Here is a 24,898-nt window from a genome sequence, read left to right on the forward strand (position 1 = left end):
GTTTGGGAGAGCTTATGCAAACAGCTTATGGCAAGCCATAAGCTATTTTCAGCTTATTTTCATAAGCTTCTCATGACAGCTTATGAAAAACAGCTTATGCTTATATACAGCTTATTTTTAATTTATTTCAATAAATTTTTAAAAATAGCTTATGAATAAGCGCTTATGTCATAAGCGCTTATGACCATAAGCGCTTAATTAAGCTGTTTTTCCAAACGGGGCCTAAGTTAAGCCACTTGGTTTAACACCCCTTATGCTAATTTTTGAATACAGCTTATAAAAAAAAAAAAGCTAAGCCACTAGCTTAACCTTTTTTTGTTGAAAGACACTAGCATAACCTAGCAGCATCAAATTCATGTAGTAATACTTTGATAAGACTGATCGGAAGAAGGAACTAAACTAACAAATGGACATAGCTATCTTCTCTGCATCATCGCTCTTCGGCGAAGATGACGCTCCTACTCGTACTCTTCCTCTCTCTTCTTCTTCTTCTTCTTTTGCTTCCATCCTTGATATGTTTTGTTTCTGAATTGCAGGCGAGGAAAATGCAGAGACTCCGGAAAGCTACGTTGAGAGGAAGCACCAGTTTCCTGGAATGGTAAAGCTTTCATCTTTATTATCTTCAATAGCTTCTTTAGTAAATTCACCATGTGGGTTTGTTTTGGGGATTATCAAATAGAAGAGTTTAGTTTAATCGGTCATTTTTTGAAGTAGGGGTGTACTATTTGAAGGATTTAGCTAAATTTCTATGGACTTTAAAGGAGCTGAGTTTGCAATTGAAATGGGTGTTCGCTTAGTTTGTTTATGATTGGTTGCTTACTCTTAGAGTCTTGTTGCTGGAGCTGCTGTGAGCTTGTAACAACACTGATTTAGAGTTTCCTCTACCGAAATGTAATTTGATGTGTCTATAAGGGTGAAATTTTGACCTCATAAGTGTTCTAGCCTCCCTAAGATGAAAATGATGAAAGGTGGTGAACAATATTGCAGATTTAATATGATGTTGAGATGACCTAACCATGTAAGATCTCTATAATTTTAGAAAGACACTGTTTTTCTTCAGAGAGATCTTAGTGTCATATGTGTTTTCAGGCAACGCACCCATTGTTTCAGAACGATTAGGTGTGCTTGGTTTGGATGACAATGAGGGAAGTAAAGATTAACATTCACTTGCTTGCTGGGGTGAGAGTAAAGGAGTAGAGACAAAATTTCCAATCAAGTTGGTTTACGTAGTGGTTTTGCACTTTGTCCCTTAAGCAAGCGGTCGAAGGTTCGAATCCCAACTCCTGTGATAGAAAAAACTCATTGGCCAGCCCTCTACCGCTTAGTGCGCTGAATGTGGGGCGAGGGATTAGTCTCACGACTATCGCCTGTGGGGATACCTTGGTTAAAACAACAAAAGAAGACAAAATTTACATCATTACATTTTTAATGTCTTAAATTACACACATAATATAAAGAAACTGCAACAGAGTATTCAAATGTAACAATTAGTATGCTTCTATAATATACTCAGTGAAGGATAATACGTAAATAGAATTCTATTAACCCGTGTCAATGCAATCTTGCAAGAGTGATTTTTTTTTCTTTTCAATATAGACTTTTCATTCCCCAATTGGTTTTCTACCATCTCACTTTCTAGCTAATTCACTAAGTATTGCACGTGGCATTGAAACTTTCAGGATACTGAACACAGTTGAATTATGATCCAGTTCTAAGGTTGACTTTAGTTTAACATTTGAAGTGTGTGATTCCAATGTGGGGTTTATATGCACTTTGGTTCTCTGACAGCAATAGCCAGCTTTAGTGTTTCTGATGTTCATATCATTTGGTATCAAAGCCTTCTTTCTTGTTTCTCAGTTGCGGGTGGTGATGTTAGTTAGGATCCAATTTCAAGGTATGGGACGTGAGTCCCACTTTTGAATATGTAATCCCAACGTGAGGTTTATTTGAACTTGGGCTCTCCCACCAGGCCACCACAATAACAAGCTTTTGTGGTGTGGTTCTCCGAAGGTTTATATCAGTTGGTATTAGAGCCTTTCACCATGTCTCTCAATCCCAAATGAGGGGGTGTGAATGGTGATGCTTATGTTGTAACTTGAGAGTTGTCAAAAGGCTAGTGCACCACTAGCCTGCATGGCCGCCAAGGTTAAGAGCCAATTCCAAGCTAAGGGGCTTAAGTCGGGACTTAAGTCCCACATCAGAAGTATGGGATCTGATGTTGAGTTTATATAGCCTTGGGCTCTCCCCATTTCTTATTGGTCACTGTTTCAGCTATGCTAGCTCTCTAAGTGGGGTTTACTATGAATTCAAATAATTTGACATGGTATTAGATTGCAGTTTTTGTAAACTATACTTCATTTGTATCAAATATCAATGTATGCCTGTCTATTTTTGTTGAGCCGCCCAATAGAAGCCTTTTTCTTTGGCTGCTGTTTCTGTTGAGATGGTCATTTCTCCGGCCATGTTATTTCTGTTAGACATGCTAGTTTTATTTTAGTTTCCTTGACCGAACTTCAAACATTTCCTCACTTCCTAAATTAATTCTGCTTGTGCTTTGATATTTTGTTTGTAATAAATTGCATTCTACTGGTCTGATTATGAATATGCAATTATATGCAGGAGCTGATTGTTCGAGAATTTTCCTTTCATCAACTGAATGCTAATTTACTCTGGCCGGGGACATTTGCATTTGCGGAATGGTTAGTTCAGCACAGGTCATGCTTTGAAGGACGTCGTGCCATTGAATTGGGAAGGTAATTTTACATTAATATATTTGTCTAAGGTGTAGTTATTCTCAAAGTGTAGAAGTCATGCTCAGAATTTTCAAATTGAAGGATCTAGACTTGATCCTAGTGTTTGCATTAAGATGTACCCATTCTTGGTTGTATATTTCTCTTTTGTGACTAGCAATCTTAACTGCTTTCTCTAATTGAAATGTATTACCATGTTCTTACTTAGGGATGGGGCATTTTTTCTTGTTTTGTGATTGGATTAATGCCATGATTTGTGTCACCACAAGGTGCAATGCGTGCATGCCACCGAAAAGCTTGTGATGCTAGGATTTGTGTCACCACAAGGTGCATGCCACCGAAAAGCTTGTGATGCTAGGATTTGTATCACTACAAGGTGCATGCCGCTGAAAAGCTTTGTGATTTTAACAAGCCCTCTAAAATAGTGAACTTATTTGCTGTATTTTTGTCTCATAGAGTTCAGCACATCAAAATATTCAGCTTATAAATGGAGTCATTTCATGTTATATGATTTCATACCTTTTGTAGATAGTTCTACGTATTTCAGTCATTTCTTTCTTTTTTGTCTTGCTCATGTTGCATCCAATTTCAGTGGTACAGGAGCTTTGGCCATATTTCTTCGAAGGTCATATAATCTTGATATTACAACTTCGGACTACAATGATCAAGAAATAGAGGAGAACATAGCGCACAACTGCAGGGCAAATGAAATACCTGTTATACCTCATATAAAACGTGAGTCTTCGTTCAATTGGCCTAGTCATCTCTTGCTTTTTTAGTTAGCTATTGAGAAGGATTTCAATGTAGTATTCTATGTTTTCTTTTTCCACTCTTCACCTGCCCATTGTCTTTACCTGGTTTTTTGTCAATGATATTGTCATCGATGACAATGGTCCGGCTGGGATCAAGAATCTTAAGTAAAATTTTCATACCACTTTAAGCCAATGATTGGGTCATCTCAATTTTTTTTTTGGGATTGAGATTGCTCAATCTAATGTAGGTGTTTCCATCACTTAAAGTATGCTTTAGATATATTTGGAGAAACAAGCATTTGGATTGTTGACCTAGTAATACTCTAATGAATGTCAGCTTCAAGCTACCACTGGGTAGGTAGAGCCACTAACTGACCTTGGTAGATATAGACATCTTGTTGGTAAACTTAACTTTCTTACATAACCAAACTCGACAATCCTTTTGCTATAAGTGTGGTAACTGGTAAGTCAATTTCTAAATGCTCCATGATGTAGTCATTGGGATGTTGTGGTCCTCATTATTTGATACATGAAGAGTGCACCAAGTAAAGGGGTTACTTTATGAAAAACAAAGGCAATGCTCAGTTTGTTTGCTGTAATGATGCTTATTGGGTATATTATAAGATATCCTAAAATATCTTTATATATTCTAAGAGGGTGGTTTCATTTTCTAATAGAAGGTGACTTTAGTATTGTATCTTTGTTGGAAGTAAATTAATTTCTTGTTCAAGTAAGAAACAAAACATAGTTAGTGGTTCCTGTTAGAGGCCAAGTGTCTTGCTATAATGCTATGGTAACAGCAACTTGTGAACTTACATGGTTTAAGAAATTGCCGTTGTTGCTCAAATTGGGAGATGTGAAAGGAATGAAATTGATTTTTGACTTCCAAGCTACATTACATATTGCTTCTAACCCAATCTTTCATGAAAGGACCAAACATGTCAATGTCGATTGTCATTTTGTTAGAGAAAAAGGTGCTTTTTGGCATGATTATTACCAGTTTTGTCAACTCTAATTTCTTGATATATTTACTAACTTGTCAGGTTGACTTTATTTAATGCTCTAACTTGAGGGGAATCATTAGAATTAAGCACATCTATAACTAGTAGTATGTACATGTTTAGACTGATTAGTCAGACACATTTTCTGTCCAATTCTATATTATTTAATTTCTTCTTTATATTGCTATTTATTCTCTGATTAGTTTCTCAAAATACTAAAGGTGCTTATGTTTTCAGATACCTGGGGAGACAAGTTTCCAAATTCTACCCCTGACTGGGACCTGATCATTGCGAGTGATATCTTATTGTGTAAGATTATTATCTCATGACTAAGTCTTGGTTACCCATTGTTCTCTGTTATGCTTTTAAATAAATATTACTTCGTGTCACTATTGCAATTTATCTATCAAGGAATAGATTGAAGTCATTACTGGTTGTAATTATTCCAAGCTGGCATTGGTCTACTTCCGGGGTGGACTTTCTGAATTTTATGATTGTTGAAAGGAGTGAACTAGTTCTTCCAGTTGTCTTTTTCTTTTCAGGATTCTAATTTTTCTCATTATGATTTTTTTTTTAGATTAATTTTTATGCACCGACGGTGTAAATAAGTTTTACACCATCATTCAATCACATCCCTTCATTTTGTTAGCTCACAATTAATTTTGAATTTAAGAATATCTAAAATAGAAAATGGAAGGTTGTGATTGAATGATGGTGTAAAACTTTTTACACCGTCGGTGCATAGAAATTAATCTCTTTTTTTTTTCATTAAAAATAAAACTGATGAAATTAAATTATAATACTTGTTCAGTAAATATTAAAATATGTAATTTAATCTATTCTTGTGATAACCTAAAAGAACATTTCTTGTTGAAATATTTAGAAGAAACTACACATTCTGAGTGTATGGTGTCCTGGTCCTGGCCTCATATCCACTTGCTGGTAAATGGGCAAACATTCCAAATCCTGATCATTCTACTCTGGGAATTGTTTCAATTTGAGTTTCTTATCTTTTGTCTTGTGTAGTCCTTTCATCCTTCATCTCTTTCATAGAGAAAAAGTGGATTATTAAGTGCGGAAGCAGTCCTAATATATGTCACTCAAATCTTAAATGTTTGCAGATGTGAAACAGTATGCAAATTTGATACAGACCATTTCCTTTCTTCTCAAATGTTACAAGCCTAGAGATAGGAGCGCAGTTTCTCTAACTGGGAATGACACGAATGATGGTATCTTGCTAGAGACACTCTTAAATTTTAATCGACACGCTTTTAGCAACTTAAAGTTTGCATCTTCACTGAATCTTGTGCTGGCAGGAGATGTGGTGTTGCCGTGGCCAGCCTTTTTAATGAGCTGGAGACGTAGAATTGGAAAGGAAGATGAATCGCTTTTCTTCGATGGTTGTGAAAAAGCTGGTTTAGAAGTGAAGCATCTTGGATCCCGTGTATATTGCATCAAGCCCGTTGGAAATGAGAATTCAGAAACAAAATCTTGATTGAAGATAACGCGTATTCAAGCATGCCTGGGAGGAGTATGACGAGGAAATTCGAAGGTTGGTTCATTAACTTTTAGGTCATAGGTAGCTTCTTTACTTTTATTTTGTAGCTCCTAGACTCCTTCGTCCTTACAGTTACAAGAGTAACGATGCGACAATTTCTTTGACTTGTTTTATTTTCTTCTTGTTAATACATCATCAACGAAATTCATTTCTTGGTTATTATGTGGTTTAGTGATTCAAAGTTGATACATTTGTGCTCTTATTGATACTTGGGTTCCTATTAAGCTTCATTTTCAGTGAAATTCATGTCTTGGCCATTATAACATGATCAAGATTGTAAACGGGTAGTTTATAGCGTATTTAGATTAACTTCTCTTTCTTTCACAATACATTTTTAGACATAGAAACTATTCCCAACAACTTCTCATAGAATTGATTTTGGCTTCATACATGATTAGAGAATGCTTTCCCAGTCTTGCTGTTTATGGACCGATTCAAAGACATAGATTGGTTGCTCACATCACAATATCACATGAATGCAAGTTATAAGGCTTGTGGAGCCCACATGGGTTGGCATTTTGGTACCATTTTTTACTTTTTAGTTGTTTCTGAGTCACTATTAATTTAATTTAACATATCATGAGATACGGTATCTATAGATGAATCATAAACGACTCTTGCTTCATTGATTTGGGGTGACTTTGTTTTTGTCGACGATGACAAAGCTTATATTTTTGTCACTCTGGTGTGTTGTGGTGTTGTTATCTTTACATGTACCAGCCTTTTGAAGTTTGACACGCAAGGTTGAGCATTTTTTGCTTATGTTTTATTATTTGGAATTAGGTGTGAAGAAAACATTTTCCGATAGGTACTAATTTGATGTCAAAAAGAAATATCGGTACGGAAGTTAGGGGGATAAACGGGCAATAGAGGAAGTGAACACCAAACTTTCTGTCATTGGCCGGTGTGGTGGAAGGCACCAAGCTATGGCAAAGGTGGACCATGCTTGGTGGAAATGGAGGCAGCAGCAGCAGTATAGGATGTCAATAGCTGGTGGTTGAGGGTGCCCAACAACTGTGGTTGTGACTGATTAAGGGCGCCAAGTGGTAGCAGCAATGGTGGAAGATTCTCGAAGGCCGTAATTGTGGGGTTGCCCTCCACAATAATGGTGGAGGAATTTTGGTGAAGGGTGCTGAGTGGAATTAATGATGTTGGAGGGTGTTGAGCGGCGATGAGGGTGGAGGGTGGTGGAGGGTGCCTCATACCCTAGCATTGGTGGTGGGCTGTTTGATGGCGATTACGGTGGACGGTGTCCTGGTGTATTAAAATTTTGGCTATTATCTTACTTTACCTCAAAAGCCAAGGATTGCTCTCATTTATAAAAATATTCCATTAGTCACATCTCTAGTTAGTCTAAAACTTAACACCCTCGTCACACCCAGAACGAGAGACCGAGAGTGTGGAGATCACAAACTTCATATACATCGAAATGCCTATATTCCCATTATGTGATATCTCCCGAGTCAGCCGGGTGAATCCGATCAATGCCCTAGTCACCATCTTGTAATATCTATAACCAATTCTTAATTTCAAATTTTCAACGTGTGGCCTAACAATTAATCTAGTATTGATTCTAATATCATATTTGAATTGAATTAGACTTATTCTAGCCTAAAAACTAGCTCAAAGGTGAAAAATGTTCTCTTAATTTATATTTTTGGTGTAGGATTGCCCTCTTATTTGTAGGTGCTTCATTAGTATTTCTCTAATCAATGACAACTTAAGACAATGGGACGACATCAATGGAGGGTGATAGCTGCGGAAGTGGAGAGTAATTGACAATAGTAGGGGGATTCAAAATGGTGGTGGAGGGTGATTGACCGTGGTAGAAGGCGTGGGTCAATGATCATGATGGAGGTTGTCCGATAGTGGTGGTGGAGGGTGTTGGGTTTTCACAAGAGTGGAAGGTACCGAGCAAAAACGGTGACGAGCTTGGGTGTGGTAGTGGAAGATGCCAAGCGCCAAAAATGTTGGATAATATTGATTGATTGTGCCATAATTTCAAGTTGGGGTGGTGATAGAGGGTGAGAAGGGAAAAAATTCATCTTATCCTACTTATTTCTAACTCATATCTCTCGATTGTGTAAAATTTACAATTATAAATTAGGCCAAATATGATGAACATTTGTAATTCCATTGCATCAACAAACATTTTTTTTTATACAATATTTATTCCTATTAAAATTGGATATAATATTTATTCCTATTTCATACTATTATTCGTTTGATGGTCATGAATCATGATATGATAAGACATAATAGGATAAGAGAGTGGGATAACGAGCAAGATATGATAAAAGTATGATAGACTCTTATCATAAATTCATTTTTTGAGTTGTATAACTTACCAACAATGTGTAGTACAACTAATAAATAGTTGAGTTTCTTAAGCATCTAGTCTAGTGTTCTCTGGACGGTTCGTACATATAAACATTTGTTGGGAGAGACATACTCACTTAATGTGACTTCTGAGTCTTGATGGATTAGTCTCATGACTGTCGGTTGTTGAGATGAAACCAAAAAGAGTTGTATGACTCAAACCAATACATTTATCATCTATACATTGATTTATTTATTTTATAAATTTATATCAGTAATTAAATAATTTTAATTTAGTAGTAGCAACTAGTAATAGATAAATAATAAAATTAATATATTAATAAACATTACTTTTTTTACATTTATAAATTAATATATTACATATTATAAAATATTTAAATATTTAAATAATTTAATTTGGGGTGAGGGTCCAAGAAAACAACTTACAAATTGTTATTCTAACTTGGTGGTTTCTAACTCAATTTCCTCATCATGATAAAACTTACACATGATGAATAAGATAAGATAAAGAAAAACACTGCATTATCCTATCCTGAAGATGCAACAAATAAAATTGCATTATCCTCTCCTATCATGCTGATAAAGAAAATAATATTTCAATTTTGAGCAAATGGTTGGTTGACCAACAGTAAATATAAATTTTATTTAGATAGACATTCAATTAATTTCACCTTATTTTTAGATATATTTTATTTTAATTAAAACTAGTAATCCTCCTATATGTGGCATAATATAATAAAATAACTAAAATTACCAAATAATTAGTTTTCTGTGGTAATTCTCTGCTAGGGTTACGGTTTGATGAACATGGACGTGGAACATGACACTGGTGGCGGCCCACCGGCCGGAAAACCGCCGGAACCCACACGGCGACCAACGTTTAAGGAGAAAGTGCTCGGGAAGGAGACCATTGAGAAAAGGAAACAAGTTCAAAATCTGGTGGACGTGGGCATCATGAAGAAGGACTTCATCGACGGGAATAGTTATTTCCCTATGTTTGACTTCAAGGAAAACAGTGTCTATGATGAAATCTGCAAACCATGGGTGAACTGTTTGGTGGTGAAATTACTTGGTAAACATATTGGGTACAAGGCTCTGTGTGAACGTCTCAGGATGCTATGGAAACCGGCAGGAGGAGTGGAGGTACGTGACTTACATCATGGATATTTCCTAGTCCAGTTTGACGTTCTGGAAGATACAGAGCGAGCCATGACGGGTGCTCCTTGGATGATTTATGATCATTATCTGGCTGTGAAGCCATGGACGCCGGATTTCGTCGCTGCGAACTCGGAAATCAGCACAACAGCGGTTTGGATACGTATACCGGGCCTTGGTTTCCAATTTTATGATGAGAGTATTCTTGTTACGTTAGCATCTGCTGTTGGTACCCCCATCCGGGTAGACATGAACACCGTGGATATGCAAAGGGGGAAGTATGCGCGAGTTTGCGTTGAAATTGATTTAAACAAACCAGTTCTTGGTAGGGTTGGGTTACGTGGTGTTTGGTATAACATTGAATATGAGGGATTGCACCTCTTATGCTCGAATTGTGGCTGCTATGGCCATCTTGCTAGGCAGTGCACAGGAACGCCAGTTCCACAACCGCAGACCCGCACACAAACTGCCACTACGGTTTCGCCGACGGCCACGGCGACGGTTGCGGCAACAACTCAGGATACCCGCCAAGGAACAACCCTAGAACCCGACCAACAGATGACTGAGGGCGTTGACCCTGGCGTGAAAGTCGCGAGGATTAATTGCCCGGAATCAGCGCATGGTGATTGGATGTCAGTTACCAAAAAGGTATGGAAAAATCAGAATTCAAAGCCTAGGAATCCGTTGGGGAATATTCCTAAGTCTGTGCGTGCGCCTAGTAGAAATCAAGGTGGGAAAAAAGGTTTTAGCCAGCAGGGAGGGGCAGGGGTATCCCATGATGTGCACAGTGGGGCCATGCAAGTTGGAGCAGCAACTGAAACAGCCATCTCTCTCAATACGAAGGTGGCACCTTCTGGTAGGAAGAGAACAAGAAAGGAGACAACCTCACAGGGCCAGTGACTGGAGCCTTTTGGGGAATCCACCTCAACTAATCCTCCAAAGTCGATACAACAACAAGGACACCAAGGGAGACTCCCACCAGAAACACGAATGATAGGGAATAAAAAAATATTTGTGTTTGGAGGCGGGACGGCTACAACTTTGAACTTGGAACACCAACAAGGCAATCGTTATGCCTTGCTGGATGAGGAAGAAGACTCAAGAGCTCATGGAGAGGAAGATCATCTGGTGCTACATGCCTCTGTTGGTACTCCCTTTGACCCAGGAGCACAGCACGCAGTTCATGACCCCTCAAGCAGGCAGTAGCGTCTGTCTGTTTGGCACTTCCCCCTCAAAGTGTTTATGGATAGTACACCTCTTAGTGTCCTAGCATGGAACATTAGAGGCGGAGCGGGAGCTCGAGGTCAGCGGAGAGTCAGGGATTTGATTAAGTCATTCCGCCCCTCCTTGTTTATTGTTGTGGAAACACACTGTCGTTTTGACATAGCTGCATCCTTTTGGCGGCGTGTAGGTTACGAGTTATGTGGCATTTCGGAGGCGTCTGGCCATCGGGGAGGAATCTGGATTCTTGCACCAGTGGATAAAAGCTTTGAGGTTCAAGTGGTGGATGTGCATGTACAAGTGGTCTCCGTTTCGGTGAGCATTAATAACCGAGCTTGGATTTGTTCAGCTATATATGCAAGCCCTAATCCTACTCTGAGGGAAGACCTATGGAGGCACTTGATTTCCCTCCGCCAAAGGTTTCTTGAACCTTGGCTTGCTATCGGTGACTTTAACGAGATAATCTCCCCCTATGAGGTGTCTGGTGGTGATTTTTGCCAAATGCGAGCTAATCGCATGTTGTCCATGATAGAAGCTTGTGATTTTATTGATCTAGGCTCCACAGGGAAACAATTTACTTGGGAACGGAGACCACATGGCGGGCGCACAATAGCTAAACGTTTGGATCATGCCATTGGGGATATCTCATGGAGGCACATCTTCCCGGAGGCATACGTAGAACACCTAGCACGAGTCTACTCTGATCATTGCCCCATCCTTGTTAGATGCAATGCGACAGTTGGTGATCGTGAGTCCCGACCTTACCGTTTTCATGCAGCTTGGGCCACTCATCCCTCCTTTGAGCCCTTAGTCCGAGATACTTGGAAGGAACCTCCCCCCTCCTTGACAGGGAAGCTTAACAATATAAGGGTGGCATCCCTAGCTTTCAACGCGAACGTATTTGGCAACATCACTAAGAGAAAGAAACGTGTGGAGCGTCGCCTTCAGGGACTCCAACATGAACTTGAAGTGCAAGAGACAGAATCATTGCTGCGATTGGAACGGGCCCTACAAGAGGAGTATGATCAGATCCTCACCCAAGAGGAGCTCACATGGTATCAAAAGTCCCGGGAGAAATGGGTGAAGCTTGGGGATCGGAACACCAAATTCTTTCATACTCAGACCGTGGTTCGCAGGAAGCGAAACAAAATACATGGGCTATTTGTTGGCGAGGAATGGTGTACGGATCCGGAAGGTTTGAAGGTGGGAGCTCAAACCTTTTTTACTAACCTGTTTTCTATTGACTCGCAGGTTTACCGTAACCATATTATGGAGATCATGCCGCCATCTATCTCTGAGGAGGATAGGGTTGACCTTGTGCAACCTGTTTCGCTAGAGGAGGTTCGCAGTGCAGTCATGACCATGCAATCCTTTAAGGCGCCCGGTGTTGATGGCTTCCAAGCATTCTTCTACAAGCAGTATTGGAACATATTGGGTCAAGATCTTCATGCTATGGTGGCTGACGCTTTTGTCCAAGGGAAGGGTGAATCATCTCTTCTAGAAACCCTCATTGTTCTCATTCCGAAGGTTGATAATCCGCTTCGCTTTAAAGATCTCCGCCCCATCAGTTTGTGCAATGTTGCCTATAAAGTCACCACAAAGGTCCTAGTGAATCGCTTCCGGCCTCTTCTACATGGTTTGATCAACCCCCTTCAAGGAAGCTTCATCCCGGGGAGAGGATCCAAAGAGAATATAGTTCTGGCACAAGAAGTAATGCATACCATTCATACTTACAAGCGGAAAGGGGGTTTGGTGGCGTTAAAGATTGACTTGGAGAAAGCCTATGATAGGGTCAGCTGGGACTTCCTCAGAGCCACTCTTCACGACTTTGGTTTTCCTCCGCTGGTTGTCGAGTTGATTATGTGGGGTGTTCAATCGGCTTCTATATCTATTCTTTGGAATGGATCAAAGCTTGATTCTTTCAATCCTCAACGAGGGCTCCGACAAGGGGATCCACTATCACCCTACCTCTTTGTCTTGTGTATGGAGCGTCTGGCACTTCTGATACAGAAGAGAGTTGATGAGGGTGCGTGGAATCCTGTCCGCATTGCAAAGGAAGGTATGGGGATCTCGCATCTCTTTTTTGCAGATGATGTGCTACTGTTCTGTCAAGCAAACAGGGAACAAATGCATGTAGTAGCAGAAACGCTGAAAGACTTCTGTGAAGCGTCAGGAATGCGTGTGAACCTAGAAAAGTCTCGTATGTGCTGCTCTAAAACTGTTGCTCATGCGGTCCAAGAAGACTTCTCTTCCATTCTGGGAGTTCGGAGAGCGTCCAACCTTGGTAAATATCTTGGTATTCCCTTGTTAAAAGGAAGAGTGACTCGGGATCTTTTCCTCCCCATCATGGAGAAGGTTAATGCAAGGTTAGCTTCTTGGAAAACTCGTATGCTGAATAAGGCCGGTAAGCTTTGCCTTGCAAAATCTGTCTTAACGTCCATTCCTATTTACACCATGCAATCCCTTTGGCTACCTCAATCTGTCTGTGAGTTTCTGGACATGAAAATTCGTTGCTGCTTATGGGCTAAAGGAACAAGCAATCGCGGTTGGAGTTTGGTACCTTGGAGTGAAATTATCAAGCCTAAGGAGCACGGCGGCCTAGGTCTTCGTAGTGCCCGGTTGAATAACATTGCCATGCTTGGCTCCCTCGTAGAGAATTTGTTGCATCATAAGGACAAGCCCTGGGTTACTGCCATGACGCAAAAATATCTGAGACCGGATGGGATTCTTCAAGGTAAATATAAGAAAGGGGACTCTTATATTTGGAAAAGCATCATACGAGCTACTGAACATGTTGGTACTGGATTCAAGCCGCAACTAGGGGATGGCTCTTCATCCTTGTGGTACGTGAATTGGCTTGGGACTGGGAGATTATGTGATCGTCTTCCATTTGTAAACATCGCGGATACAAGAGTAAAGGTTGCAGATTTGTGGCAAGAGGGACAGTGGAATCTTAATGTCTTGTATACTGTGTTGCCTCCTGAGATTTTTGCAGAAATAATGTGTATTCAAATTCCTCCGAACAGAAATCATTCAGATGCGTTAAGATGGATCCACAGTCCTAACGGTTACTACACACCGAGCACAACATACCATAGCTTGACGACACCGGTGATGGGAGATTTTGGCATCTGGAGGAAGATTTGGACGACGAGAGTGCCGGAGAAGATCCGTTTCTTCCTCTGGCTCGTAGCTCATGGGGCACTACCATCCAATGTCAAGCGTTTCACGGCCCATCTTGCCGTCAGCGCAGCCTGCTCGAGGTGCGACTCAGATCAAGAGGATCTGGACCATATTTTTCGTGGATGCTCGGACTCAAGAAGGCTCTGGAGTCATTTTCAAGCTGTACTTCCACCACTAGCGATTCACATGGATTTTGTTAATTGGCTCGGGACTATTTTTTGCACACAGGAACAGCACCTTAGGCTTCGCGGTTTTGTGGTGGGCTTGGCGTTGGCGTAACCATAGTGTCTTCGAAACTCAGAACTTACCATTGAACCAAGTGTTGCGATGTGTGCTTAGAGATGAGGCCCTATGGCGCGAGACGATGAAAAAACCGCTGCGTCTTCCGGAGGATGGGGGGAACACGCTGCCATATTTGCCCCCCTTTAGTGTGTATGTTGCTGTGGATGGGAGTTGGGATCCTCAAGTGGGTCGTATGGGTTGTGCAGCTGTGTTTCGTGATAGCCACGGAAAATGGATGTGTGCAAGTTCTCTGAGTTACGATAATGGCAGCAGCTTCCTTTCTGAACTTAAGGCTGTGGAGTTGGGTTTACAACACGCGCTCGAGCAGGGGCACAACACTGTGGATTGTAAATCAGATTGTTTACAAGTGGTGCAAGCATTACAGGATGGGGGTGATACTAGCAGCTTTTGGGATAGAGAGGAGATCAGGCAGGTGCGTGGTCTTTTATTGCAGTTTCAAAGTTTTCGGTTATCTCATGTTGATCGGAATAAGAATAACACGGCGGACAAATTAGCGCGGGAAGCATGCCGCATGGGTTCACCTTTGCAAGTTTGGGCTAGACCTCCCTCTTTTGTTTATACATCATTGTATTTGGATGCAATTAGTTAGTCTTTCTCTTTTGTTAATTTTCCTCTTGTAACCAAAAAAAATATAATAAAATAACTACTTTTGACCAACAATAAATGAAAATATTTATACTATTTAATTTTTATCTTTTAATGCTTCTCCAAAATTAATTTTTTTGCTTTAATATGATAAAATGTAAACTACTATGAGAAAACCGCGCTTCATTCTAATCTCTTTGTTTCGCACCTCTTTCTGGGGAATTGAGTTTGGTGCCCCACCCCTTAGGCTTTGCACCCCACTTTATTAAATACGGAATTTAAAGTTCCGTATCAATACGGAAAATAAAATTCCGTATCTGTTTTAGTATATAATGAGTGGTTGAAAATGTGACACGCATGCTTAAATACAGTACGGAATTTTAAGTTCCGTATTCAATAGGGAGAATACGGAATTTTAAATTCCGTATTTGATAAAGTGGGGTGCCAAGCCCCATAAGTGGGGTGCCAAACCCAACTCCCTCCGATCCCCTCTTTCTGCAGCAACCAGTTTATCTTCCAACACACTTCCCATTTTTCCATCAAATTTCCACCAAAAATTCACAATGACGGAGGACAGAACCGTCGTGACGTGGCGTACCATCCCCAACCTCAAAGCTTCCTTCAACGACGTCGTTTTACCCACCAACCACCACCGCCAACACCTCTGGAACGACGCCGTTTTCACCTTCGCCGGCGCCGGCACCGGCATCCACTGCAAATTCGCCAGCCTCTCTGCAGCGCAACCGAAATCCGACAAGGAATTTCTCCCGACGCCGGCTCAGCTCCTGAACCACCCGCTCGCCGCCGTCGCTCTCGTTCCCAAAGACGCCGCGCTGTTCCTCGCCGGGGCTTTCGCCGGCGCTATTGCCAAAACCGTCACCGCGCCGCTTGATCGCATCAAAATTCTCATGCAGGTGAGGTGATCCTTCATTCCCGCCCTAATGGAAGTTCGGTATCTTTGGTATTGATGAAACGACATTGCGTTTTTGCAGACTCACGGGGTGCGAGTTGGGCAAGAAAGTGCCAAGAGAGCTATTGGTTTCGTTGAGGTAACCAATCCTAACTTGTTGATCATAGATAAAATCCAATATATCTATAATATAATATGATACAGTGGCGGATCCAGGACCCCGGGGTTAGGGGGTTCAAATTTTTCAAATGAACACATCGATAAAAATAGTGAGATTTATACAAAAGAAAGAGAAAAAAAAACAAGGCATACGTTCACTTCTATTCATAATTTTTCTGATATCAGGTCCATATATAAAAACATGAAAACCATAAAGGATCATGGTTCTGATTATATCTTCTCGCCATAGACTATGCAGCTAAATATAACCTCCACATGAAACTACAACTTTTTTCCCATTCAGTAAAAGATACAATCTAGATAAAGAAACAGAGCATATGAACGGAGACATTAGCAAGTTGTGTTGAAACTAATTTTTTTCATCAGTTGCACTAGCATTGGCATAAGCATACAACTACAAAGTATCTTTAGGGATATCATGGAACTATGACAAAAAAGCCTTATTAAATACTAGACCAATGTGACAAAGTGATTAAATCCATTACACACAAGATCAATTCATATCACAACTTGATTAGTCTCAACCCTTTCAATTAATCTCATCTTTCCATTGTATCTCCACAACTTCAAGCCAAAACATCGAACATCACATTAAATGATATAAGTCAGGAATTGTAAAGGCACCTAAGTGTATTCTGCATTTAGCTTTTTCAATTTTTATGATGCAAATGAATAAGAACAAAAGGTAACAAGGGTTGAGAATATTGCATACAAATTCTTCTGCTTTGGACAGTTAGATATAGTCATCCTCAGTTGATTCCTCTTCCTCATCTTCAGTTGCTTCCTCATCTTCATTTGATTCCTCTTCTGATTCCACTTCTTCATCATCAGTTGCTTCCTCAACATCGGTATCTTCCTCTTTCTCATCTACAGTTGCTTCCATATCTTCAGTTGCTTCCTCAACTTCATTTGCTTCCTTAAAGTCACGAAGCATGAACAGGTAACTATTTACACATGAAACAAAGTTCTAATAATGTTATCATCCTTTAAATTAACTAAAAGTTGGGAAAAAATGAACAGCCAACTTATGCCTTACTTTAAACCCAAGACCATGACAGCACCCACACTCCTTTTGCCCATGACAGAAAGCACTTCCTTACTAGCCAAGGACAACATAAACAAAGTATTCGTGAACATTAACCATTGCCACACAAGACCATTGTTTGTTTATTTATCATACTCTCCATTACCAAAATCCCATGAAAGCTAAAAACAGTAGCAAAAATCAGAAAAGCTCCAACTAAGAAACACTGGCAAACAGTGAAACCAGCTCCATCCCCCAACCAGCACAAAAACTCATATCATATCACAACACACCCACAAAACAGGTGAAGAATCCATCAAAATTAATGGGGAAAAAATAAATCAAAATCAAAATAGGTGAAGAATCATACCCACGAACACAGGTTTGCGATCCCAGAGGTTGAAGAGATCAATGCGGTGAGAAACGATTGGATCTTCAGATCTGGGTTCACCCAATTTGCTCAAACGAACCTCCAACGTTTTCGAACCAGCCTCGTAATCAACCCACGCGTTGAGCTTTTCCCCATTGTTGACAACCAGCTTCAACACGGAAGCATTCGCAACCGCGACGGAGGCGAGGCTACCAACATCGATCCCAGTCTTGCCGTCTTGGCCTTGGGTATGGGAGAAGGAGAACTGGAGAAGCCGAGATAGAGAGGTAGAGGCGCGGCGCAGAGTGCGTGGTGGACTGGAGGACGGTGGTGGTAGCCGGTGGTGCAATGGTGCGTGTGTGTGTGCGCGCTTGACCTAGGGTAGTGAGAGAAAGAGGTTGAGGACTGGGGCTGAGTAGTGAGTGGGTCTTGGGTGCAAATTAAAATTTTTAGGGGGTTCAAAAAAATATTATACAGGGGGGTAAGTGGGAATTTTATTTTTTTCAGGGGGTTCAACTGAACCCCCTGAGTCCAACGTGGGTCCGCCCCTGATATGATATATCATATGATATTTTGTTAGCATTATATGTTATTTTTATTATAAGTTTAGCTATTGGAATATTATGATTCTTATGGTTTTACAATATCTTATTATGTCATTTTCATATTGAAATGGACTTGTACTAGTTATGCTGCAATAGTACTTGATCTCAATTGAATTAAGACATTATTATGTTAGTGTCTCTTTTCTCCTTTCAATATTAGCTATTTACTAGAAAGGAAATTGTCCAATTCTCCTATAGATTACCAATTTACTAATGGATGGTTTTCTTGTATCACTAATTAATTTCTCTGTTAAATATTTATATTTGCATTTCAAATTTACTAAATGCACAGGTTAGTCTCCAATTCTCTGATGGATGGTTTTCTTGATGATCATGTTTTTGCCCATGTTAGATGCAGTGGGCTAAGATGTCTGTCTGATCTCTTTGCACATGTTTTTTTGCCTCTCTAAGATGCTGAGGGATCTTTGATGAATGATCAGAGCATTAGCTATAAATTTCTTATTGGAGCTTACATTGACATGATTTGCAGGCCATATCGGCAATAGGGAAGGAAGAAGGCATTAAAGGTTACTGGAAGGGCAACCTCCCACAGGTTCCAATAATTAGGAATGCGTTTATTGGCGTTTCTGTATACATATCTCCTTATAATGGTGTCAAGCCTTTTCATTTGTTTTGGTGTTTCACCTTTTAATGTTCCAGGTGATTCGGGTTATACCTTATAGTGCTGTCCAGCTTTTTGCTTATGAATTTTATAAGGTTAATTGCTAACACTCTTTCTAGAATTTCTTACACAAACATTGAATGTTCAGGATTAATTTCTACTTTTACATTTATAGAAAATATTCAAGGGAGAGCATGATGAGCTCTCTGTTGTGGGAAGACTTGCAGCAGGTGCTTTTGCTGGCATGACATCAACTTTTGTAAGTTTTTCATTATGGGGCCGAGCCTTTTATAGTTTGTAGATGTATTCTTGATGTTATTGGTTTCCATTGCAGGCTTGGAACACCTTGTGTTTAACTCTTATACGCAACTTCATTTTTTGTAAACTAATCTTTTTATATTTTTCTCATCTCACGGTCACTGTGTGTATCTAACTTTGTGTGTATTGATGTAGATCACCTACCCATTAGATGTCCTGAGATTGCGATTAGCTGTTGAACCTGGTTGTCGAACAATGTCAGAGGTAGATCATAGATGATTAGCCTGTTTAACTACTTTCATGCGATCTTCCTATTTTATTGAACTGTAGGTGGTTTTTCTAGGTCTCCTTGAGCATGCTAAGAGAGGAAGGATTTGCATCTTTCTACTATGGTCTTGGACCTTCTCTTATTGCAATAGCTCCATATATTGCAGTCAACTTTTGTGTTTTTGACTTGTGAGTTCATTGGTAATCTTTTATCTTTTAAGCACATTGGAGATTGGATGTGGATTCCGAATTAAAAGAAATCCTAACCTTGTATGGATGATAGATTGAAGAAGTCATTGCCAGAGGAATATCAAAAGAGAACTGAAGCATCTCTTGTCACTGCGGTGCTTTCAGCATCGCTTGCCACACTTACATGCTATCCTCTGGACACTGTACGAAGACAGATGCAATTGAAGGGTACACCTTATAAGACAGTATTAGATGCTATTTCAGGTTAGTATTGCTCAGGTTCACCTTTTAGCATTGTTCTTTTTTGAACAGTAACTTGCATGCATTAGTACACACATTAGTCACAAATAAATAAGATGAATTAATTTTAAAAATCAGTAACCATGTTGAAAAATAATTTTTTCTTATCAGCTTCAAAACTATGAATTACAGGCATTTTCTTATGAGTGTCAGATGCTTTTCAGACACTGACACTTATGTGATACACGTTGAACACTCTTCATTAGGCATCCTATTTAAAAATGTATTGATTCGAATTTCGAACACTTAGCTGACACCTCTAAGACACTTAACCAACACAGGTTATACACTTAGCTGACACCCAAAAGAGGCAAGGCACTTGAATAACACAACTCATTGAAAAATTGCATTCTTTTTTTAAACAACTTAAAAAAAAGCAACTTAAATATAAAAAAAAGGTTAAACTAAACCCGAAAATTTATATAGTAGGTCATGATCACACTTCACTTGGGAATGTCACTTTTTCCTTTATTCGCCCTTTTCTACCCCAAGGCGTTTCAAGTGAGAAGAGTTAATTATACCATACAATCATGCATGGATGGTTAAGATTATAGCTCCTCTCTTTTCTCCCACACACGCACATGTGTGGTGTTGCGGTGTCCTATATTTTGGGCATTAAACAAGTTAGTGTCATGTTATGTCGTGCCCGGTGGTCGTGTCTGTGCTTCATAGTTCAAAACCATCCCCATTGATGAATGTGCCCTTTATCTTCTTAGATGTTGAGCTTCTTTTCCATGTGTCGATGTATATATTGCCTTATTTTAGTTTGACAAGGGAAGTTCATTGATGAAGTAGTTGAAGTTTTACAAGGGTGTGCAGGTTAAAACTTGCTTGATTATGAACACACACATGGTGGCTCCATCAAGTTGTTGATCATTTATGGTTGATTACTGGTCAACACTGTAGAAGAGATCGAATAAAAATTTCAATGTTTAATTCAAAGTAGTTAATTGTTGGTAGATTTAATGCTTCAGTGGTTTTGTAATATTGCCAACTTATTTATTTCATTGATACAGGTATCGTGGCACGGGATGGAGTTATTGGCTTGTATCGTGGATTTCTGCCCAACGCTTTAAAGAACCTACCAAACAGCAGGTACTCGCGATCTTCTATTTCTAGTTATGTTTTCGGTCTATATACCATGCCTCGTGAAATCCCATTTTTTTTATACTTATTCCCTTTTGTGATGTTCAGTGTGTTTGCTGAAAATATAAGTAGATAACATCCTGTCTGTAATTAGTTTGTTTATTTATGATCGCTTGTACGAAGCCATTACGCATACACAGAACATTATGATAAATATTGTTAATCATGGTAGTTTATTTTACTTGGAAGCATATTGTGATCAATAACCTGATCTATTCCTTGGTTGTCTCTACAGCATCAGGCTCACCACCTATGATATTGCCAAACGCCTAATTGCAGCTAGTGAGAAGGAGTTTCAAATAATTACTGAGGATAACCGCAACAACCTAAAGAAACAACAATAGTCAATGTCAGTGAGATTAGGGTTCATATGTTTTTAGATATTCATTTCGCGCTGGAAAATTTCATTAGAGTTAATGCTGCAGCAAAACTGTCCTGCAATTGTAGGAATTGCTTTAGCCAAATATGATGAGTATCTCAGCAGCCAACATTCCGTGTACCCCGGAGTTGTAATTTTGTAGGACAAGCTTGTGCTAGGTAGGCTGCAGTGTTATATTCTTTTTCTGAAAGTATTTTAGCTGTAATTTTTACAGGGATTTTCGTATCTGTCAAACTGAATAGTAATAAAAAAGAGAAATGTTATATACTTTTTGGCATATTATATTAGGGTAATGTTCGTTAAAATGAATTCACTCATAAGTTAGTTGACATTTGGAAAATTAGTTTTAACAACCCCCAATAGGAACATAAATCCAAATGCACCTGTATAAGCGTTCCATGTAAACACCCTGTGATAAATGAGAATCTGCAAAGTATACATAATACTGCAGAACAGAACATGTATAACAAGTATAGCCGTATAGGTCATACTATTTGCTTCCTTATACGTGGTCTCCCAATTGAAGCAGCAGACACAGCCGAATTGTATTCCGAACACAAGAATGTGACATATGAATGATTTAGTTGGCCTTCAAACACTACCATGCCCCAAATTTGATTACTCACAACACTTCTAAACTCCTAGAATTTGAATGTGTTCCATATGGGAACGTGTTAACGAGTTTGACGGCATTCGGATGAGGCTAAAATACATCTCTAATCACTTCCGATCCGGGTTCACTTCTTTCAAAGTGAACATACTTCTCACCATCCAACTTCTTCAGCAGGTATTGCATCTCTGTCAATGACCCACGAGCGGATTTTCTGAACCGCTTGCAAACACCATAAATTTGTTGGATGGTAGACAAGTTTGAAGGATTTTTTTCCTTCAAGGACGCCAACATCTTTCTCGGTGGAACCCAAGTCTTAGCCTGATTTATCACGTCCTCCTTCTCCTCACTATTCAGACGACTAGCGTAATTGTGGCCAAGTAGTGACCCAGATGCGAGATGGATGTGTTTACCGTCCATCACCTTCAACCACCACCCTTTACCATCTTTCGTACGTCGTCCTTTTAGCCTAAAAGGACAACCTGTCTTTTGTGTTGACGTTCCTTCAACAAGATCAGGATCTCTGAAGGGAATATACGCACCATGCTTCTCACACCCCATAATGACATATTCTTTTCTTCCATTCGCACCACTATCAGACTTTGTTGTCACCAAAACAAAATTATTTGCCATAGAAATGTCGCGAACCCATTTCATAAGATCATCTTTCAAAGGGAAACGTTGTTTCAGGATAAACAAGGCATAAGACATAAACAAGGCATAAACAAAGCATAAACAAAACATGCAAAAATTTGTACAATGAGTACCTGATTAGTCTGATACAAATGGGAGACATCTATAGTTATAATCTGAGGTTCAAATGGTGATGGTTGCTCCTCTGGATTATCATTTTCCAATTCAGCAGCATGTATCAATTGTGATTCACCAAAAATAAAAGAGTCTGTCATCCCTAGAAGACCAAACGGTAAATCAAAGTCCGACACAATAACGGAAAATCAAAAACCGACCATATAACGACATATCATTACCCGACACCATAACGGCAAATCATTTACCGATTTTGTTCGCGATACAGAGGCAAGTATTACCAACTTAACTAACTAATCTAACTACTTAAACTAACAACTAACTACTTAAACTAAATATAAATAAAGTACCAAAACTAACAACACTTACCAGGAGTTTAAAGCTTTCCCTTGGTGGTGGTGGTGTTGGTGGTGGTGGTGGTGATGGCAAGTGGAAATGTGGAGATGGTGGTGGTGGTGGGAAGGTGAAATGTGAGGGAGGAGTGGAGTAATGGTGGAATAAGGTACTGTGGGCGAGTTATGGGGGGCTGGTGGGGGGTTGTTCATGGAGGAGTAATGGTGGAGGGGTTGGTGGAGGGAGAAGTAATGGTGAAAAGGTGATCAAACTGCCAGAAATCAAAACGGTAAATGATTAACCGATATTAATAAACGAATCGATTAATGATTAACCGATATTGTTCTTCGTGTACTGGGTAATGGTAAATGTGTTCATACTGAGGAACAATAACGGTAAATCATTTACCGATGTGTATTTTTATATTGGTAAATCATTTACCGATTGGTACTTTTGGGATAAAAAAAAAGGCTGGGGCGCCAAACCCAAATCCCCTTATTATCGACCAATTTCCAATCGACGAAACATTGGCAAATTTTCACATGAAATGGTGACAATAGTGCTATTACCGCTATAAGATCGTCGCTAAAGACATAATTTGTTGTAGTGATGACAAAGTAATAGAACAAAGTGTATTGTGTGGGGATAGAACCCGAGAGTTCTTCCCACACACTCAGCCTGCGTTGCCAACTGAGCTACCATATGAATATACATATCTAAATAATAAGAACAAAATTCGCCGTGCTTAGAAACACTAGTATCACTCCAAATCCAAACACATAAGTGTTCATTAAGAAGCACAAAAATTCTCCATGAAAAAAAAGGAGCTTCAAATACAACAATTATTAAGCCAGTATCATTCAAAAGTTAAAACAAAAAAACTTCTTACTAAAATCGGGTGAATGGTCACTTTGGTCCCTAAAGTTGTAGGTGTCGGGCATATTAGTCCCTATTCTTCAGAAATGTCTCCCGTAGTCCCTAATGTTTGCAAACGTCGACCACGTTGGTCCTTGGCCGTTTTCCCGTTAGTGAACATTAACAGAGATAATGATTTGGCACGTTAAGTGCCCTAATGGCGTTGCCACGTGGATCTGAACGTTGGGGGAAACATTGAAACATCAATTTAGTCCCTTTCTTCCTTATAAGAACAAGAACCCTAGAACCCTAGAACATTGAAACATCAATTTTGTTATGATGGATGCTAGTGTATATGCAAAGGGAACTGGATGCTAGTGTATATGCAATTTTGTTTGGGAAGCCTAGCAAACCCAATACATTCACCTCCAAAATCAAGATCAAAACTTCCTACTCCAGAAAACCCAATCAATAAATCCCACACCTACCCAGAATCAGAAAACAAATTGGAATAAAACCAACCATATTCAAGAAAGAAAAATCAGTATCAATTTAACTCCATTAAATTCTTTTTACCCAAATCAGAAAACATAAAAACCCTAGACTATTAGATCCAAAATTGACAAGAGGAAACACCTCTTAGCAGTGGTTTGGCCTCGGATTTGAGAAGAGGAGGTCGAAAGCTTCAAGAAATTGCCCTTGATTTTCAGAACGAAGCTCGCCGGAGAAGACACCGGTGGCGGCTAGGGTTTTGTTTCTCCTCTGTTCTATGTAGCTTCTCACCGCTCCTGAAGGTGGTGGTGCTCGCGGCTCTGGACTGGACAAGGAAGAGGCGTCATGGTGGTGATGGCTGGTGCGTTGTGGATGGAAGTAGAAGAAAATGATGGTGGTGAGAGGGAGTATGCGTGGCTGCTGCAACGTTGAGGAGGTGAGGATGATGGTCTTTTGTTGTTAAGGATGAAGAAGGAATTATGGTGAGGATTGTGAGGTGCTGCTCATTGAAAGGGAGAAGGGAATGTGGGTGATGTTGGTTTTGTTCTGCAGGAAAAAGAAAAGGGAACGAAGAAGAAGGAAAAAAAAGGACTAAATTGAAGTTTCAATGTTTCCCCCAATGTTCCAATCCACGTGGCTAGGAGAGATGCACACGTAACGTGCCAAATCATCGTCTCCGTTAACGTTCACTAACGGGAGCAGAGGCAGGGACCAACGTGATCGACGTTTGCCAACTTCAAGG

General features: G+C 39.8%; 5 protein-coding genes across 6 annotated transcripts; 4 read left to right on the forward strand and 1 right to left on the reverse strand.

Moving 5' to 3' along the window:
• Window positions 1-307: 307 nt before the first annotated feature.
• On the forward strand, window positions 308-6,281 carry LOC130749218 (uncharacterized). The gene is made up of 7 exons (XM_057602540.1): window positions 308-464; window positions 537-598; window positions 2,620-2,753; window positions 3,343-3,485; window positions 4,741-4,812; window positions 5,625-5,732; window positions 5,820-6,281. The coding sequence occupies exons 1-7, from the start codon at window positions 407-409 to the stop codon at window positions 5,996-5,998; spliced, it is 756 nt and encodes a 251-aa protein (XP_057458523.1). The 5' UTR covers window positions 308-406; the 3' UTR covers window positions 5,999-6,281.
• A 2,927-nt stretch (window positions 6,282-9,208) lies between these two features.
• Window positions 9,209-10,456, forward strand: LOC130743944 (uncharacterized). The gene has a single exon (XM_057596154.1). The coding sequence runs from the start codon at window positions 9,209-9,211 to the stop codon at window positions 10,454-10,456; it is 1,248 nt and encodes a 415-aa protein (XP_057452137.1).
• A 3,868-nt stretch (window positions 10,457-14,324) lies between these two features.
• LOC130743945 (uncharacterized) lies at window positions 14,325-14,852 on the forward strand. Its single transcript, XM_057596155.1, has one exon. The coding sequence runs from the start codon at window positions 14,325-14,327 to the stop codon at window positions 14,850-14,852; it is 528 nt and encodes a 175-aa protein (XP_057452138.1).
• Window positions 14,853-15,296: 444 nt separating this feature from the next.
• On the forward strand, window positions 15,297-21,365 carry LOC130749222 (probable envelope ADP,ATP carrier protein, chloroplastic). The gene is made up of 10 exons (XM_057602543.1): window positions 15,297-15,762; window positions 15,841-15,897; window positions 18,428-18,490; window positions 18,598-18,654; window positions 18,735-18,818; window positions 19,013-19,081; window positions 19,161-19,273; window positions 19,368-19,537; window positions 20,590-20,668; window positions 20,955-21,365. Exons 1-10 carry the CDS (start codon window positions 15,412-15,414, stop codon window positions 21,061-21,063), a joined length of 1,152 nt encoding a protein of 383 aa, XP_057458526.1. The 5' UTR covers window positions 15,297-15,411; the 3' UTR covers window positions 21,064-21,365.
• Window positions 16,608-17,799, reverse strand: LOC130749223 (uncharacterized). Of its 2 annotated transcripts, XM_057602545.1 has the most exons (3): window positions 17,333-17,799; window positions 16,975-17,037; window positions 16,608-16,882 (listed from the first exon to the last, which is right to left on the reverse strand). In XM_057602545.1, the coding sequence occupies exons 2-3, from the start codon at window positions 17,016-17,018 to the stop codon at window positions 16,672-16,674; spliced, it is 255 nt and encodes an 84-aa protein (XP_057458528.1). In that variant the 5' UTR covers window positions 17,019-17,037; window positions 17,333-17,799; the 3' UTR covers window positions 16,608-16,671. The 2 variants fall into 2 exon arrangements, with proteins under 2 accessions (XP_057458528.1, XP_057458527.1); XM_057602544.1 differs by lacking the exon at window positions 17,333-17,799 and having other exon boundaries at window positions 16,975-17,074.
• Window positions 21,366-24,898: the final 3,533 nt, after the last annotated feature.

The sequence above is a fragment of the Lotus japonicus genome, chromosome 3 (assembly GCF_012489685.1).
Source record: "Lotus japonicus ecotype B-129 chromosome 3, LjGifu_v1.2".
Classification (NCBI taxonomy): Eukaryota; Viridiplantae; Streptophyta; class Magnoliopsida; order Fabales; family Fabaceae; genus Lotus; species Lotus japonicus.